At 44.7% G+C, this 16,181-nt stretch overlaps 1 protein-coding gene across 1 annotated transcript in view; it reads left to right on the forward strand.

Annotated features, from left to right (window-relative positions):
• The first annotated feature begins 10,697 nt into the window (after positions 1 to 10,697).
• Positions 10,698 to 16,181, forward strand: part of cdh26.1 (cadherin 26, tandem duplicate 1) — a 109,238-nt gene continuing 103,754 nt past the window's right edge. The window contains exons 1-2 of the mRNA XM_039654827.2: positions 10,698 to 10,932; positions 13,394 to 13,447. Of these exons, the coding sequence (XP_039510761.2) occupies positions 10,897 to 10,932; positions 13,394 to 13,447 (90 nt within the window). The 5' untranslated portion in view covers positions 10,698 to 10,896. The remainder of the gene's footprint in view (positions 10,933 to 13,393; positions 13,448 to 16,181) is intronic.

The raw sequence follows: 16,181 nt of genomic DNA on the forward strand, positions 1-16,181 counted from the left end.
GCGTGAGAAGGTACGTGTGGAAATGTGTAGGAGGAAATGCGATGCTACCAAGCCGACCAATCACCGATCTTGCGGTCCGCGTCGTCGCGACGTGTAGTTACATTTTTGAGGACATGCGCGTCAGGCTACGGGCAAAGGGTACGCGGTATGGGACGCGTCTCTGCGTATGCTACGCCGTACCTACTGCGCGCACCCTATGCAGAAGTATAAATTGGCCTTTAGCGTGAGCGCGCTGGGGCGGGCACGTAACTTACATTCGCAGCCTGACTCATATGAGTATTCAATGTGCAGCGGGTCGCTGACAGCAACAGCTGGCTATTTTGAATGAGACGACCCGGTTACAGTGAACGGGGAGCGCTTTATGAACATTCTGTGAGCAGCGCGGGGGACAGTCTCTGTTAAGAGTGATCGCTCGTGAGCGGGCACGTGACTTAACACACATAACCTGGTTTATACGAGGTTGAACTGGCCGTGTGACAAAGCGGGCATAAGATGGATACAAGCGCGACTTCGCGGGCGAATTTAATAACACAGATACTCCCCCGGGGAGATTTTTTTCCCATTTACGTCAGCTAAATGCACTATTTTTTTCAGGCTGTTTGAGATAATAGAATGCCTATATATATATATATATATATATATATATATATATATATATTAGGGATGGGGCCGATCCGATCCAGTATCGGTATCGGGACCGATACCAGCGTAATTCATGTATCGGATTTTTCCGATCCAACCTGCGGAGAAATCCGATATTTATGAGCCATGTCTGCACTTTAACGTTGTTGCTGAAATGACTCCAAAAGTGATTCCCGCCGGGCCTGCTAGTCTGCTAGCTGGCTGCAAACTGTGGAATGGATATCCTGAACGGAGGTGCAGCTCAATCATAGACTGTAAAAAATAGCGCTCAATGAGACACCCCCGCTCAGGAAATCCATTCCGCAGTTTGCAGCCAGCTAGCAGGATAGCATTGAGCTTCCTACCAACATGTTCGCTGTGAGGAAATGCTACGGTGGATATACTTCACACTGGAAACATCGCAGCAGAACAAGACAGCAAAATGCAATGTTTGCAAAGCGATATTAATTAAACTATTTGTCTGTGATGCATGTTTGCAATTCGCAGTCCAGAAGAGAAAGAGAGAGATTTCACGCGGTGCCACAGCAAGCACAACACAACAGACAGCCCTGCTTAATGAGTGACGACAGAGGAAACGTAGCCTGGTTACACTTTAGATATGTGATAATACTCTGATTTCCAAAGATTAAAGAATATATTGAGGTAAAAAACCATTAAAAACAATAGCCGCATTCTGTCTAGCCAACTTCCTTCCCATCGCGGCGGTGCACTGTCATTTCTCCCTAAAACTCAAACTTTTAAGACAGAATCAGCACGATTGGTGATTGTTGTAAAATGCAGTCTCTGCTGTTGCTAAATGGCAGGATGCTTTTAATAATAAAAAGAGCTATTAAAAGCACAAAATTTGCGCAAGAGATTCTGTTCCCAGTGCGGCGCGCGCTCCGAAACAAACCGCAACAAGACAAGCAAATTATACTCTGGGCTTCATATGCGATTAAACGATCAAATGTAGCCTGCACAAGAAAAATGTCAAACCGACCGGCTTGGAGACCGTTTATGTCTAAAATGAACGTAGTTATGGAAATAGTTGGGAGAAAATATGGTGCATCAGTAGACTATGAAATCTGAACTCGTTCTTAAAGGGTTAGTTCACCCAAAAATGAAAATTAAGTCATTAATTACTCACCCCCATGCTGTACCAACCCCGTAAGACCTTCGTTCATCTTCGGAACACAAATAAATATATTTTTGATTGAATCTGAGAGCTGGATCAGTCCTATATAGACTGCCTAAAGGACTGGCTCTTGACGGCCCATAAAGTCATTAAAGAAAAGGTTTAAATATTCCATGTGCCTACAGCGGCTCAACTATAAGTTTATCAAGCGACGAGACTACTTTTTGTGCGAAAAAAACATAAATAACGACTTAATTCGACTATTCTATTACTTCCTAATTGGCGCATGCGCGAGAACTGAGACGAGGACGTTCTCCTTCGACTACTTTTTGTTACCGGCTGCTCCGCTTAGGAGTATTACCGCCCCCTACCGTATAAGATGATGTGCTGATATAGCTGGAAGCGCAAAACTTTCTGTTTACAAGCAGAGGAAGATGCGCGCTGTACATACGCTTTTCAATTTGCGTATTTTCCGCACTACAAGGTGCACTTAAAAGCCTTTAATCTTCTCAAAAAACGACAGTGTTCCTTATAATCCGGAGCGCCTTATATATGGATCATCATCTTATACAGTAGGGGGCGGTAAAACTCCTAAGCGGTGAGCAGCCGGTAACAAAAAGTAGACGAATAAGAACGTCCTCGTCTCAGTTCTCGCACATGCGCCCATAAGGAAGTAATGGAATAGTCGAATAAAGCCGTTATTTATGTTTTTTTCGCAAAAAAGTAGTCTCGTCGCTTGATAAACTTATAATTGAGCCGCTGTAGGCACATGGAATATTTAAACCTTTTCTTTAATGACTTTATGGCCCGTCAAGAGCCAGTCCCTTAGGCTTTCTATGTAGGACTGATCTAGCTCTCAGATTCAATCAAAAATATCTTTATTTGTGTTCTGAAGATGAACGACGGTCTTACGGGGTTGGTGCAGCATGGGGGTGAGTAATTAATGACTTAATTTTCATTTTTGGGTGAACTAACCCTTTAAAGGGGCAGCAGTATAAATGTGACGATTGCGACATTACTGAGAATCAAACAACAAAAGGAAAAGAGAAAATCAGTCACAGCTCTTGAATGAATTACTTCAGCTTTAATAAGCATAAATCTATTTATGATAAACTTTGCAGTGCCATTTATAGCCTACTTTTGATTACTTTATTATAATTCTTTTTAGACCATACCTGAATAATGTTAGTAGACCTTCCTGAAATTAAAGCACTGTGTAGGCCTGTATAATGTGTATCTTTGTTTAATTGTCTATTGTTTAATATATATATATTGACATACCTACATATCATCTTTGCCTGTAGAGAGGAGTTTATTTCAGCATCATATAAAATCAACAATAATGATAAATAAAATTAAAGCAAACACAGCTCTGGTATCGGAAAAGTATCGGTATCGGCCGATATCCAAAGTCGGGTATCGGGATCGGAAGTGAAAAAATGTGGATCGGTGCATCCCTAATATATATATATATATATATATATATATATATATACTATCTGGGAAAATGATGGTTAATCAGTATAAAATAATAATAATAAAAAAAATAAAATATATATAAATAAAAAAGCCAAGCTATTTTGTATTGCATATATATGGTTTGTTGTATTCCTTCCGCTAAAGAAAATAGTCCATTCCGTCTCTGAATGCGTCCATGGTAACCCTCTGTTTTTCATGGTAACGGTGTTATTGTCACGGATCCATCTGCGTCAGCACCAGATACCTTCACTCCGCCTACTCGTTCCGGTTCCCCTGACTACTAATCATCACCACCTGTCGTCACCACCTGCCACCACTTATCCGGACTATCATTCACTCCATATATACTCACCTCATTCAGTCACTCACTGTCTGGTCTCGTCTCTACCACGATTACAGACTCTCTATCGCTACCTTACGTTCCTGATTCTACTTACCTGCATTGTATCTCCAACCCGTCAGTCTCCCGTCTGTTCCTGTCCTTGGTCCCCGTCTGCTGCCAGTCCCCTTCAGTCTCCAGCTCCGCTGTTCCGGTCAGCTCTCCATTCTCCCGCTCCTGTTCAGATAAGGAAAACATCATCAGACTGTTCATAACCCTCATCAACTTCAACTAGCACTCTACTTACCATCCTGTGACTGTCATTCAATAAACCTTGCTCATACTCACCCGTCTGTGCCATTCTGTTCTGTGACAGAAGACCAGACCAACCTAAACATGCTTCAACCTACGCCCGCCACCACCACGGACACGAGTTCCCCATCGACAGCAACCCTTCCCCGGACTAGTGCATCTGTGCTCGCTACTTCCACCGTAGCCTTTTCCTCTGCCGCTGCCTCTGTATGTCCCATGGCCCAACCAGCGCCCTTCTCTGGCGAGGAGGAGGAGTGCAGCGGCTTCCTTCTGCAGTGCGAGCTCTACATGAAAATGATTCCATCCTCGTTCCCCACTGAAGAATCGAAGGTCGCTTTCTTTATCTCCCTTCTCCGGGGTCGGGCTCTTCAATGGGCTCATGCCCTATGGAAAGATCGTGGGCCCGTCACCAGAACCTTCGCCTCATTCTCCAATCACTTCCTGGAAGTGTTCTCACAATCTCTGCACTCGATCTCCGTGCAGGATCAGCTGTTTCGTTTGAAGCAAGGGAGATCGTCAGTGGCTGCATATGCTCTGCAGTTCCGGACCCTCGCCGCTTCGCTGGGATGGAATGAGTCTGCACTCATCACTGCATACCGCCACGGTTTGAATCCCGACATTCGTCTTCAGTTAGCCATCTACGATGACACAGTGGGTATCGAGAGCATTATACAGCGATCCATCCGCATCGACCAACGCCGCACTGCTTGCCAGCTAGATAGCCCTGCACCTCCGTCTCCTCGCCCATCTGCCGCTTACAGTCCTCCAGCACCAGAGCCGATGGAGATCGGGTCTGCTCGCCTACCGATCTCCGAGCGCAATCGCCGTATAACCAACGGACTATGTCTATATTGCGGAGCTGCTGGACATATGTTATCCACCTGTCCCATTCGTCCACCTCGACCCGCAGTGAGTACGGTTCAGTTACCCCTATCCATATCGAATATGAAATATACATCTGCTACTATCACTTATATGAATCGTTCCCTTCCAGTTCAAGCGCTAATTGACTCCGGATCCGCCGGTAACTTCATCTCACTCACCACTCTCCATCGGCTCCAAACGAAGCAACGTACCATTCCTCACACCCTTCACGTTCAATCCATCGTCGGAAAACCTCTTGGCCGTGGCCGGATTGGACACCGCAGCCCGGATCTAGGGCTAGAGATCGGCTGGCTTCACAAGGAGGCAATTTCCTTTCTGGTGCTGGAGGGCTCGACGGCCGAGATCATCCTGGGACGCCCGTGGTTGGAACTCCATTCACCACATATTCAATGGTCAACCGGTGAGGTCCTACAGTGGGGTGAAGAATGCCATCATCATTGTCTGCCTGTCATTTCCAAGTCCATTCTCCGTCCAGTCACTCCGGTTCAGAAAATCTCTCTCTCCGCCACCTCCGTGGAAGATTCCTCTGCTGTGTCCCTCACGGACATTCCTCCACCTTACCGGGCGTTCCAGGAGATCTTTGATAAACAGCTGGCAACCACTTTACCACCTCATCGGCCATGGGACTGTGCGATCGACCTGCTGCCTGGGGCGGTCCTCCCGCGAGGTAAGATCTATTCTCTGTCCATCCCGGAGCAGAAGGCCATGGAGGAGTACATCCAGGAAGCCTTAAGTCAAGGATTTATTCGACCATCCACGTCCCCTGCTGCATCAAGCTTCTTCTTCGTGGGCAAGAAGGACGGAGGCTTGCGCCCCTGCATCGATTATCGTATCCTCAATCAATCCACCGTCAAATACCGCTATCCCCTTCCTCTGGTCCCCGCCGCTCTGGAACAACTCCGTGGGGCTACTGTCTACTCCAAACTCGATCTCTGGAGCGCGTACAATCTCATCCGCATCCGTGAAGGTGACGAGTGGAAGACAGCTTTCATCACCCCTGCGGGGCACTACGAGTACCTCGTCATGCCCTTCGGATTGTCCAACGCACCCGCCGTGTTCCAGGGGTTCATGAACGAGATCTTCAGAGACTTACTACACCAATTTGTCATCATCTATATCGATGATATCCTCATATACTCTCCCGATCTACCCACTCATATCCGCCATGTCCAAACCGTACTCCAACGCCTCAGAGACCATCAACTCTTCCTGAAACTAGAAAAGTGCGAATTCCACCGAGACACCGTTCAGTTCCTGGGCTACCTCATCACTCCCCGCGGTATAACCATGGACCAGAGGAAGGTGGATGCCGTCAACAACTGGCCACAACCCACCTCTCGGAAAGACCTTCAACGGTTCCTTGGGTTTGCTAACTTCTATCGACGCTTCATCAAAAACTTCAGTCAGACCTGCTCCCCTCTCACTAATCTCCTCAAGGGCGGGGCCAAGTCTCTGTCCTGGAACACCGACTCCACACGGGCGTTTGACAGCTTGAAAAGGGCCTTCAGTTCCGCTCCTACCCTCTCCCTTCCCAATCCAGCTCTACCCTTCATCGTGGAAGTGGATGCCTCCACCTCTGGGGTAGGAGCGGTTCTTTCCCAGCGGCAGGGGACTCCAGTGCAACTCCATCCATGTGCCTTCTATTCCAAGAAACTGTCCCCGGCGGAGCAGAACTATGATATCGGCAACCGAGAGCTGCTAGCCATCAAACTGGCCTTGGAGGAATGGAGACACTGGCTGGAGGGGGCTCAACACCCGTTTACAGTTATCACGGACCACCGGAATCTCGAATACCTCCGGGAGGCTAGAAGACTCAATCCCCGTCAAGCTCGCTGGGCCCTCTTCTTCACCCGCTTCAACTTCTCCGTCACCTACCGCCCTGGACACAAAAATGTAAAAGCAGACGCATTATCACGACAGTTCCAGCCCAATTCTCCTCCTCTAAGTCCCGAGACCATCCTCCCTCCAGCCATCGTCGTAAGTCCCATTCAGTGGAGTATGGACGATCACATTACAGACGCCACTCAAGCCGAACCTGCTCCGCCGGGAGGTCCAGAGGGACGGGTTTACGTCCCGACACGTCTACGCCTGTCCCTCATGGACTCAGTACATACCTCTCCGGGCTCTGGACACCCAGGCAGCCAAGGAACTCTCTCGCTCGTCCAACAGCGTTACTGGTGGCCGGGTATGGCCCAGGATATCTCCCGATACGTCAGGGGATGCTCAGTCTGTGCCATGGCCAAGGTTCCCCGTCATCTTCCTGAAGGCAAGCTCACTCCCCTACCAATTCCCACTCGACCCTGGTCCCATCTGGGGGTCGACTTTGTCACCGACCTTCCCCGTTCCCACAATCACACCTGCATTCTTGTGGTAGTCGACCGATTCTCCAAGGCCTGCAAACTCATTCCTCTCCCCGGCCTTCCTACGGCCTTTGAGACCGCTGAAGCCCTATTCCAATACGTTTTCAGAAACTTTGGAATCCCCGAGGATGTCGTATCTGACAGAGGTCCACAATTTATCTCCCGTGTGTGGAAGGCCTTCTTCAATCTCCTGGGCGTTTCCGTCAGCCTTACGTCAGGATACCACCCCCAGTCCAACGGCCAGACTGAGCGGAAGATCCAGGAAATCGGGAGATACTTACGGTCATACTGCCACGACCATCAGGACTGCTGGAGCCGCTACCTGCCGTGGGCCGAGTATGCACAAAACTCTCTCCGTCAATCCACCACAGGGCTCACACCCTTCCAGTGCATACTCGGGTACCAACCTCCACTGTTTCCCTGGTCCGGTGAACCATCAGATGTTCCAGCAGTCCACCACTGGTTCCAGACGAGCGAGAGGGTCTGGGACTCAGCTCACACTCACCTCCAGCGGGCTGTCCGCAGACACAAGACCCAGGCGGATGTTCGACGTGCCTCAACTCCCCAATACCATCCGGGTCAACTGGTCTGGCTCTCCACCCGGGACATCCGTCTCCGACAGCCCTGTCGTAAGCTGAGTCCCAGATACATCGGTCCGTTCGCCATACAGAGGCAGATCAACCCCGTCACCTATCGACTCACTCTTCCTGCTCACTACCGCATCGCACCTACATTCCATGTCTCCCTCCTCAAGCCCTATACTAATCCTCTCACTCCTTCCTCCCCAGGGTCTGGTGCTGCGGACGTGCCCCCTCCTCCTGTGGATCCGGAGGATGATAACATCTACCAAGTGCGAGAAATCCTCGACTCCCGGCGACGGGGCGGCCTTCTGGAATACCTCGTCGACTGGGAAGGCTTTGGGGTGGAAGAGAGATGTTGGGTTCAGCGGGAGGACATTCTTGATCCCACCCTACTCCAGGACTTCCATTCGGCCCATCCAGGTCGTCCTGCACCCAGGGGCCGTGGCCGTCGTCGGTCCCGCCCGCCAGCTGGAGCTGGCCGTGGGGGGGGGGGGTACTGTCACGGATCCATCTGCGTCAGCACCAGATACCTTCACTCCGCCTACTCGTTCCGGTTCCCCTGACTACTAATCATCACCACCTGTCGTCACCACCTGCCACCACTTATCCGGACTATCATTCACTCCATATATACTCACCTCATTCAGTCACTCACTGTCTGGTCTCGTCTCTACCACGATTACAGACTCTCTATCGCTACCTTACGTTCCTGATTCTACTTACCTGCATTGTATCTCCAACCCGTCAGTCTCCCGTCTGTTCCTGTCCTTGGTCCCCGTCTGCTGCCAGTCCCCTTCAGTCTCCAGCTCCGCTGTTCCGGTCAGCTCTCCATTCTCCCGCTCCTGTTCAGATAAGGAAAACATCATCAGACTGTTCATAACCCTCATCAACTTCAACTAGCACTCTACTTACCATCCTGTGACTGTCATTCAATAAACCTTGCTCATACTCACCCGTCTGTGCCATTCTGTTCTGTGACAGTTATACTAAGCAGCATCTGTTCTCAAGAAATAACAGACCGCATTCTACATTAAATTTCTACCAAGCCATGTAATAAAGTAAAATAATGATGCGTTGTCCAAAAAGCTTACATACAAAATTGTGGATGGTGATATTAATTTAATTAGCAATACGCTGCTGCTACTATTTATTGATTATTACTGTTCACCATACCAATTTCTTTGAAAATACTAATAATACATTTATTACATTATTGCAGGCGCATCTCAAGTGTATTATAAATATTGTGCTGCACCACTAGAACAAGAATGAAAGATTAAATTCTCAGGAATCCTTTGTAGGTGTTTTAAGTTGATTAGCTGATTAGAGATCTTGTCAGGTCGCATAAAAAATTATTTGTTCTAAAATTCTAATACAATTTGAGATTACTAACGTTAGGTACTGGAATTTTAATTTTCATGAGCTGCATCCCTTATCATCAAGATTAAAACCATAAAAGGCTTGAAATATTTGACTTTTTTGTAATGAATGTAGAATATATTAAATATTTACTTTATAAATTAAAGTATGGGGGAAAAAATACTTATTAACGATATTGATGCATCTAACATGACTTGCTAATTGTTGTCATCAGGATGACTTTCTCATGTCTTCTTCTTTAGCAATATAATAATTCTCAATTTTCAATTCTCTCTTCTTATTCCACTAATGTGCAGAGATTACTGTAGATATGCCCCCAAATCATCAAGGTGGTTCGCACCAGTCTATGGTTCGCACCGGACGCGAATAGCGCGTCATGCAGGCGCGAGTGATTTCAATGTTAAAGGAACACTCCGACTTTTTGGGATTTTAGCCTATTCACCTTATCCCCCAGAGTTAGATAAGTCCATACATACCTTTTTCATCTCCGTGCGTGCTATAAGTCTGTTTGACGCACCCACCGCTAGCCTAGCTTAGCACAAAGACTGGATGTGAATGGTTGCAGCTTTCACACTAATCCAAATGAGTGACAAAATAACGCAAACGTTTTCCTATTTACATGTTGTGGTTTGTATAGTCACAGACTGTACAAATATCAAGGCCATATGAGACACAGACATCTTTTAACCGAATAAATACTATATTTTCTGAAGGCGAAGCACTGCTACTTGGGCAGAGTGATAACCATCACGTGAGACGCACCGTGACGAGGAGCAGAGAGTTCGCTCAGTGTTGCAGTAAAGAGTCCCAGATAGCAAACTGACATTGAATCAACGTGGAAATATGACATCGAAACAACGTTGATCTGATATTGTTTTGCTCATCAAATTAACATCAAACCAATTTTCGATTTTCATTTCACTTTGAAGAATGCCGCGTCTGACGTTGGTTCAACGTTAATTCGATGAGCAAAATCAACGTTGTTTCAATGTCATGAGAGATGTCGTTTCCACGTTGATTCAATGTCAGTTTGCTGTCTGGGAGTCAGCAATTACTAACGTTAGATAGAAAAGCATAGTTTATCATGGGTGTTTGCGAAAACAATATGATACATTTTTTGATAAATTATATATTTTAATTTAAAATATAAGCGATTACAAAGGAAATGTTTTGTTTACAGTTCATTTTTGTTTACAGTTCATTTTTTGTGTACAGTTCAAAATGTTTACAGTTCATTTTTTTAAATTTTATTTATTGTATGGAAAAATCCCGCCAAAAACAGACCGCCATTACATTTTTCCTCTCGCGCACCCCCTGGTGGCACCACAGTTTATCCCTGTTTAGAGTGTAGTATAGGAGAATTGAGATGCATCATTTGTACATGGTACTTTCATATTCTCTTTTTGTTAGTGTAAATATTAAGTTGAATGAGTTGATGATCTGTACACACATTTAAACAGTGGCTTACCTCCAAAAGCACTGCTATTTTCTCTTGGCAGATGGCAAGCCTAGCAACCTGTTTGTCCTGTTTTAGCTGAAGGTAAAAATTAGGTGGAACTTCATGGCTGTTTTCTGTCTGCTGAATAGCCACTCCCAGGCTTCTGTCTCAAGGGCTTTTGTGTTGGCAGATGACTCATTGTATTCAAAGACACTGTTTAAACACACACATAAACACACGAACATCCCCATAGACGCTCTAAATTGCACAAATGCACACAAAAGGTGTGAGATGGCTGTTTAGTTTTACACTTAAACCATAAAGGGTCATTTCCACAGGTGCTGATCTGACATTTTGAGAGCGCCGGCTAACAGGAGTGCAGCAACATGACCAAGGGCACATTTTTCCTGTTTCTACTTGCTGTGAGTAAACCTGAGTCAACTTTAATCACAATAGTAAGCTGTAATGAATGATTGATATCATACTTAATCGGTTTATTTGATAATGGTGACTACTGGACTTAATCTAATCCTTAATGTAATCTTTTTTTTAAAAGTCATTATTTCTTATTTTTTTGCTAAGGTTTTGAGCACTGTCTAATTGGAGCTTTTACAAATCTCACATATAATAAACCAGATAAATAAAATGATGTTAGATTAGGAATGACGTTAAAAATATGAAAGGTATTAGAGCAACTGGTAACACTTTATTTTGATGGTCCTTTTTGATGGTCCCTAATGTAATTTTGTCTATTGCAACTCCATGTTAACTGCCTCTCATTAGAGTATTAGTAGATTGTCTGCTTAATATCTCCTAACTCTTTCTTGTAATGGTCCTCCAACAGACAATCTACTGACTATACATAACTTTGCTTCGAAATTCACATTGTGATCTGTGTGAAATATTGGTGATCCAAAAGGTAGTGTTTCATGCTTTAGTAGCCTACAGCATGAAGCAGTTAAAGTGTGTCATAAAAGTTTCATAAACGCATTAAAGAGAAACTAAGTTATGTACAGTATGAAACACAGATTAATCCGTAGTTTATAAAACACATTTGTTGTTCTTATCAAGTGACATTTCTATAGTGACAGATGACATTTTTAGGTGATTTGTTTATCTGTGATGTTGCTTCCTTGTGTTTTGCATACTGTAGATAGTGCGGTGTGAGTCTTTTTTTGAGTGGTTTTTATGAATTAGCAACCATACATTTTTCTAAAGACTTCTATCTTGTAGTTCATCTTTAGCAGAAAGTATAAACAATAGTATTTAATCTGAGGGAAGCAGAGTGGTGTTGTCTTGCATGCACAAACACCATTCTCATTGTGTCACCTATGTAAAGGGTTACGTTACCCCAAAATGAGTCAGTAATTACTCTCCCTAATGTTGTTACAACCCCATAAGACTTTCGTTCATCTTCAGAACACAAATCAAGATTTTTTTCTGTCTATATTTTTCTGTTACTATAGAATTATTATTATTTTTGATTAAATCTGAGAGCTGGATCACTCCTCCATAGGCTTCGTAGGGATCGAAACTTGATGGTATCGTTAAAATAGTCAGAGTGACTACAGTGGATCAATTTTTAAGTTTATCAAGTGACAAGAATACTTTTTGTGCGCAAAAAACAATTATTCAACTATTAATTTCCTTCTCTGTGGGCCGTGAGATTTCACATAGTGAAACTGCGCAACACTTCTAGTTTGTACGTCACACGCATCACACACATGACCAGTTTCGGCCAATAGTGAGCCAGAGCCTATGTTTAACGTGCAACACAGAAGCGCTGTGCTGTACGTGAAATCTCGGTGCCGCAAAAGCACTTAAGCTTCAAATTTACTAAAACTTTAGATTTAAATTTTACTGTGATGTGGACAAATCAAATTAGTGTGTGTTCAAGTGCAGATATAATGTATAACCAAAGGCTCCACCATAAAAAGAATAGCAATGTATACATGAAACATTTAAAATTATTTACAAGTCATCACTTTTACAATTCGTTTGAATGAAATTTCTCAAATATATTGATACAATTTTTTTCCCTAGTAAATTTAATTATGAGTCTGCAGTTCCATTGCACGTATTTTGAAATACCATATTTTTGTCCCATGCTATGGTTATTATCCCTATAATTGCAATTGCAATTTCGAGAGTGAATCACGCATTTTTATGTGGATGTCACTTCCTAAACTTTGCAGCGTGTAATTGGCCATCAGTCCATTATTTCCGATTTGTTATAGGGTTTTGATAAAGCTCAACTTTAAATTAATCAAATCCAGTTCACTCAAAGTTAATTCAAAAAAAGAACAAGCTGCAAGTGACCTCAGTGCTTTTTCATGTTCACAATGGAACATCATACGAACCAAGTATTTTGTTTGTACTTGTTTTGTATGAACCATCATACAAAAAAGTACATACTGAAATGCCATAATTTTTCAATTACATTATGTACAAGAAATTGCTAATGATTTTGATGACAACAGCCACATCTGAACCATGTATGAATAATTTGAACAAATGTTAAATAATGGGTGTGAGCATTTATTTTTACAATGCCACCTATGTGAGTAAGGCATTTGGCATGAGGTTGTTTATGTATTGTTGTTTCTCGTGTTGGTCCTGATTCTCAGTCTTAAAACAAGCTAGACAACGTGACACAGTATTAAAAGAAAACAGAAAAAAAATTATCTCATTTGAATCAGACAAACACTTATTTATTTATTTTTTTATTTTTTTTTGGACATAGAAAGTTAAGTGGATGTTAACAGTGTATTATGTAAAAAATATTTACATACCAATACAACCTCAGGTGTTGAGAGGGATGTTCTATCACTATTGATTGTATGTTTTTCACTTAGCATTATCCTGTTTTTGTCTATTCATCAGCTTGTTGAAGTGACCGCTTCCAGCAAAAATTATTCCGGCAATCGTGAAAAGCGGGTAGGTAACCTAAAAAACAAATTCGAAAGTTATGTCTCAGCTCACTGTCTTGACTGAACATGTCCCTTAAAACAACAAATTCCCACCTGTCACCAGATCATAAAACAAGACTTTGTTTAGAATAGAATACATATGTATTACATCCTGTAACATAAAAACAGAGACATATACAGAAACATAGAGATAGAAATATGTTTTTTTAAAGACACATTCAAACTGGAGATCAGAGAAAATCATCAGACTTCATCCATAATGTCTTCCCATATTGGGTCCAATGAGTTATTCAAGGTCACTCAGGATCTGTTGAGCTTAATGTTTTCCTAATAATTTAAAGTAATTGCACTGTAAAAACAAACACATATTTTCAACCATCAAAAGAATGGAATTTTACTGAAATGTTTTTAAATGTATTTTTAATTTCCTTATTATTATTATTTTGTTATTATTGTTATTACTATGTAGCATACAATTTTTGGTAGTCTACTTGCTTTTTAAGTTATCTGTTCTTAAATATTTAAGTTAATTCAATGGGAAGATTGAAACAAGTGTGGTGAATGCAAGATACATAATTCACCTTTGTTAAGCGTAGTTCTATACACTGTTGGTTGTAAACACAGCACTCTGTTCTTCACGACTGTTAAGGGATCGCGTTCCCTTTAAATGCTCTGAACGTGTGTTCACGTGGGACGCATGTCAGCGCCATTGGCTATTATTATGTTTTCTTTCTAATAATAAACGACACACGCATTCGTGTGCTCAAAGTGAGAAGTTGTCTGTCGCAATTTACTGCAATTTCCACACTGGTGACCCCGACATTAGTCTGCTGGACGTATCCAGAGACACGACACGACCATGACCGCGAACGCTGTCACGCTTAAACTCCCCGAATTCTGGGAATCGTCAGCATCTGCATGGTTCGCCCAGACTGAAGCGCAGTTCGCGTTACGTGAGATCACCGCGGATACAACGAAATACTACTATGTTGTGTCGGCTCTCGGAAATTCAACAGCATCCAGAGTGGTGAGCCTTCTTACAAATCCTCCCGAAAATGAGAAGTATGCAGCACTCAAAGCCCACCTATTGAAAACGTTTGAATTGACGGACACTGAGAGAGCCAACAGGCTTTTCTCACTTCAAGGACTGGGTGACAGCAAACCGTCTGAGCTCATGGACCGCATGCTGGATGTTTTAGGTGAGCACAGACCAGATTTTCTATTCACACAGTTATTCCTGCGTCAGCTACCTACCCAAGTGAGAGCTGCATTAGCTAACACCACAATCACTGACTGTCGGAGACTGGCTGAAGAGGCCGATAAATTTTTTCTGGCGAGTCAAGGAGGGACGTAGGACGATTCCACACTCATCGGTGCAAAAACTTCTGGTCGGCAGCAGTCTTCTGGCCCCCAACAGCTTTCAGGCTTGTGTTTTTATCATGCAAAGTTTGGAAGTAAGGCTACCAAATGCCGTTCACCATGCAGTTTTGGTGGTTTGGGAAACGCCAGGGCCGGCGCTCAGTAGTGGCCATGAGTGTCGGCCGCGTAGACAGGCTGCTTTTCATCCGTGACAGCATCTCCGGACGCCGCTTTCTGTGTGACACGGGAGCACAGAGGAGCATCCTGCCTGCATCCCGTTTGGACATGGTGGCCGACAGCCACGGCCCCCCTATGGAAGCTGCCAATGGTAGCCCCATCCGCACATATGGAACGAGGTACGTCGAATTGTGTTTCGAAAGGAAAAGCAGTTCGGCTGGGATTTTGTTACAGCAAAGGTAGCCATCCCCCTCCTCGGTGCTGATTTTTTGTGTGCACATGGATTGTTGGTGGATGTTAAGAACCACCGTCTGATTGACGCCGTTACGTTCTGTTCATATACGTGCACGCTCAGCGAGGCCGACTCCATACGACTGTCTAGCATGCTTTCAGCTTCCGATGATTTCCACCGACTACTGGCCAGTTTCCCAGCCCTCACTCAGCCCACTTTCTCTGCATCTGCCGTCAAGCATGGTGTGGAGCACCATCTCGCCACTTCTGGCCCACCCGTCTACGCCCGTGCTCGGCGCCTTGACCCGACCAAGCTGGCCGTTGCAAAGGCTGAGTTTGCGAATATGGAACGTCTGGGTATAGTCCGCCAATCTGACAGCCCGTGGGCGTCACCCCTCCACATCGTCCCCAAACCGGGCGGTGGCTGGCGGCCGTGTGGTGACTACAGGCGTCTTAATGAAGTAACGACACCTGACCGATACCCTGTCCCGAACATACAGGATTTTTCTGCACACCTGGCTGGAAAGGTGATTTTTTCCAAAGTGGACCTCATCCGGGGATACCATCAGGTGCCAGTACACCCACGGGACATTCCCAAAACTGCAGTGATCACGCCATTTGGGCTTTTTGAGTTCCTGCGCATGCCGTTCGGCCTTAAAAATGCTGCCCAATCTTTTCAGCGCCTCATGGACTCTGTTTTGCGGGACCTGCCTTTCCTTTTTGTGTACTTGGATGACATCCTGGTAGCGAGCACGTCCAAGTCTCAGCACCTGGCACACCTCCGAACCCTTTTCGAGCGGCTTAGCCAACATGGATTAATTGTCAATCCCGCCAAGTGCCAGTTCGGTCTCTCCACCATCGACTTCCTGGGACACAGAGTCACTAAGGACGGGGCAGTCCCCCTCCCATCAAAGGTGGAGGCAGTCACACAGTTCCCACGTCCGCTCACTGTCAAATCCCTGCAGGAGTTCCTT

The sequence above is a fragment of the Pimephales promelas genome, chromosome 20, assembly GCF_988280905.1.
Source record: "Pimephales promelas chromosome 20, fPimPro1.hap1.1, whole genome shotgun sequence".
Taxonomy (NCBI): Eukaryota; Metazoa; Chordata; class Actinopteri; order Cypriniformes; family Leuciscidae; genus Pimephales; species Pimephales promelas.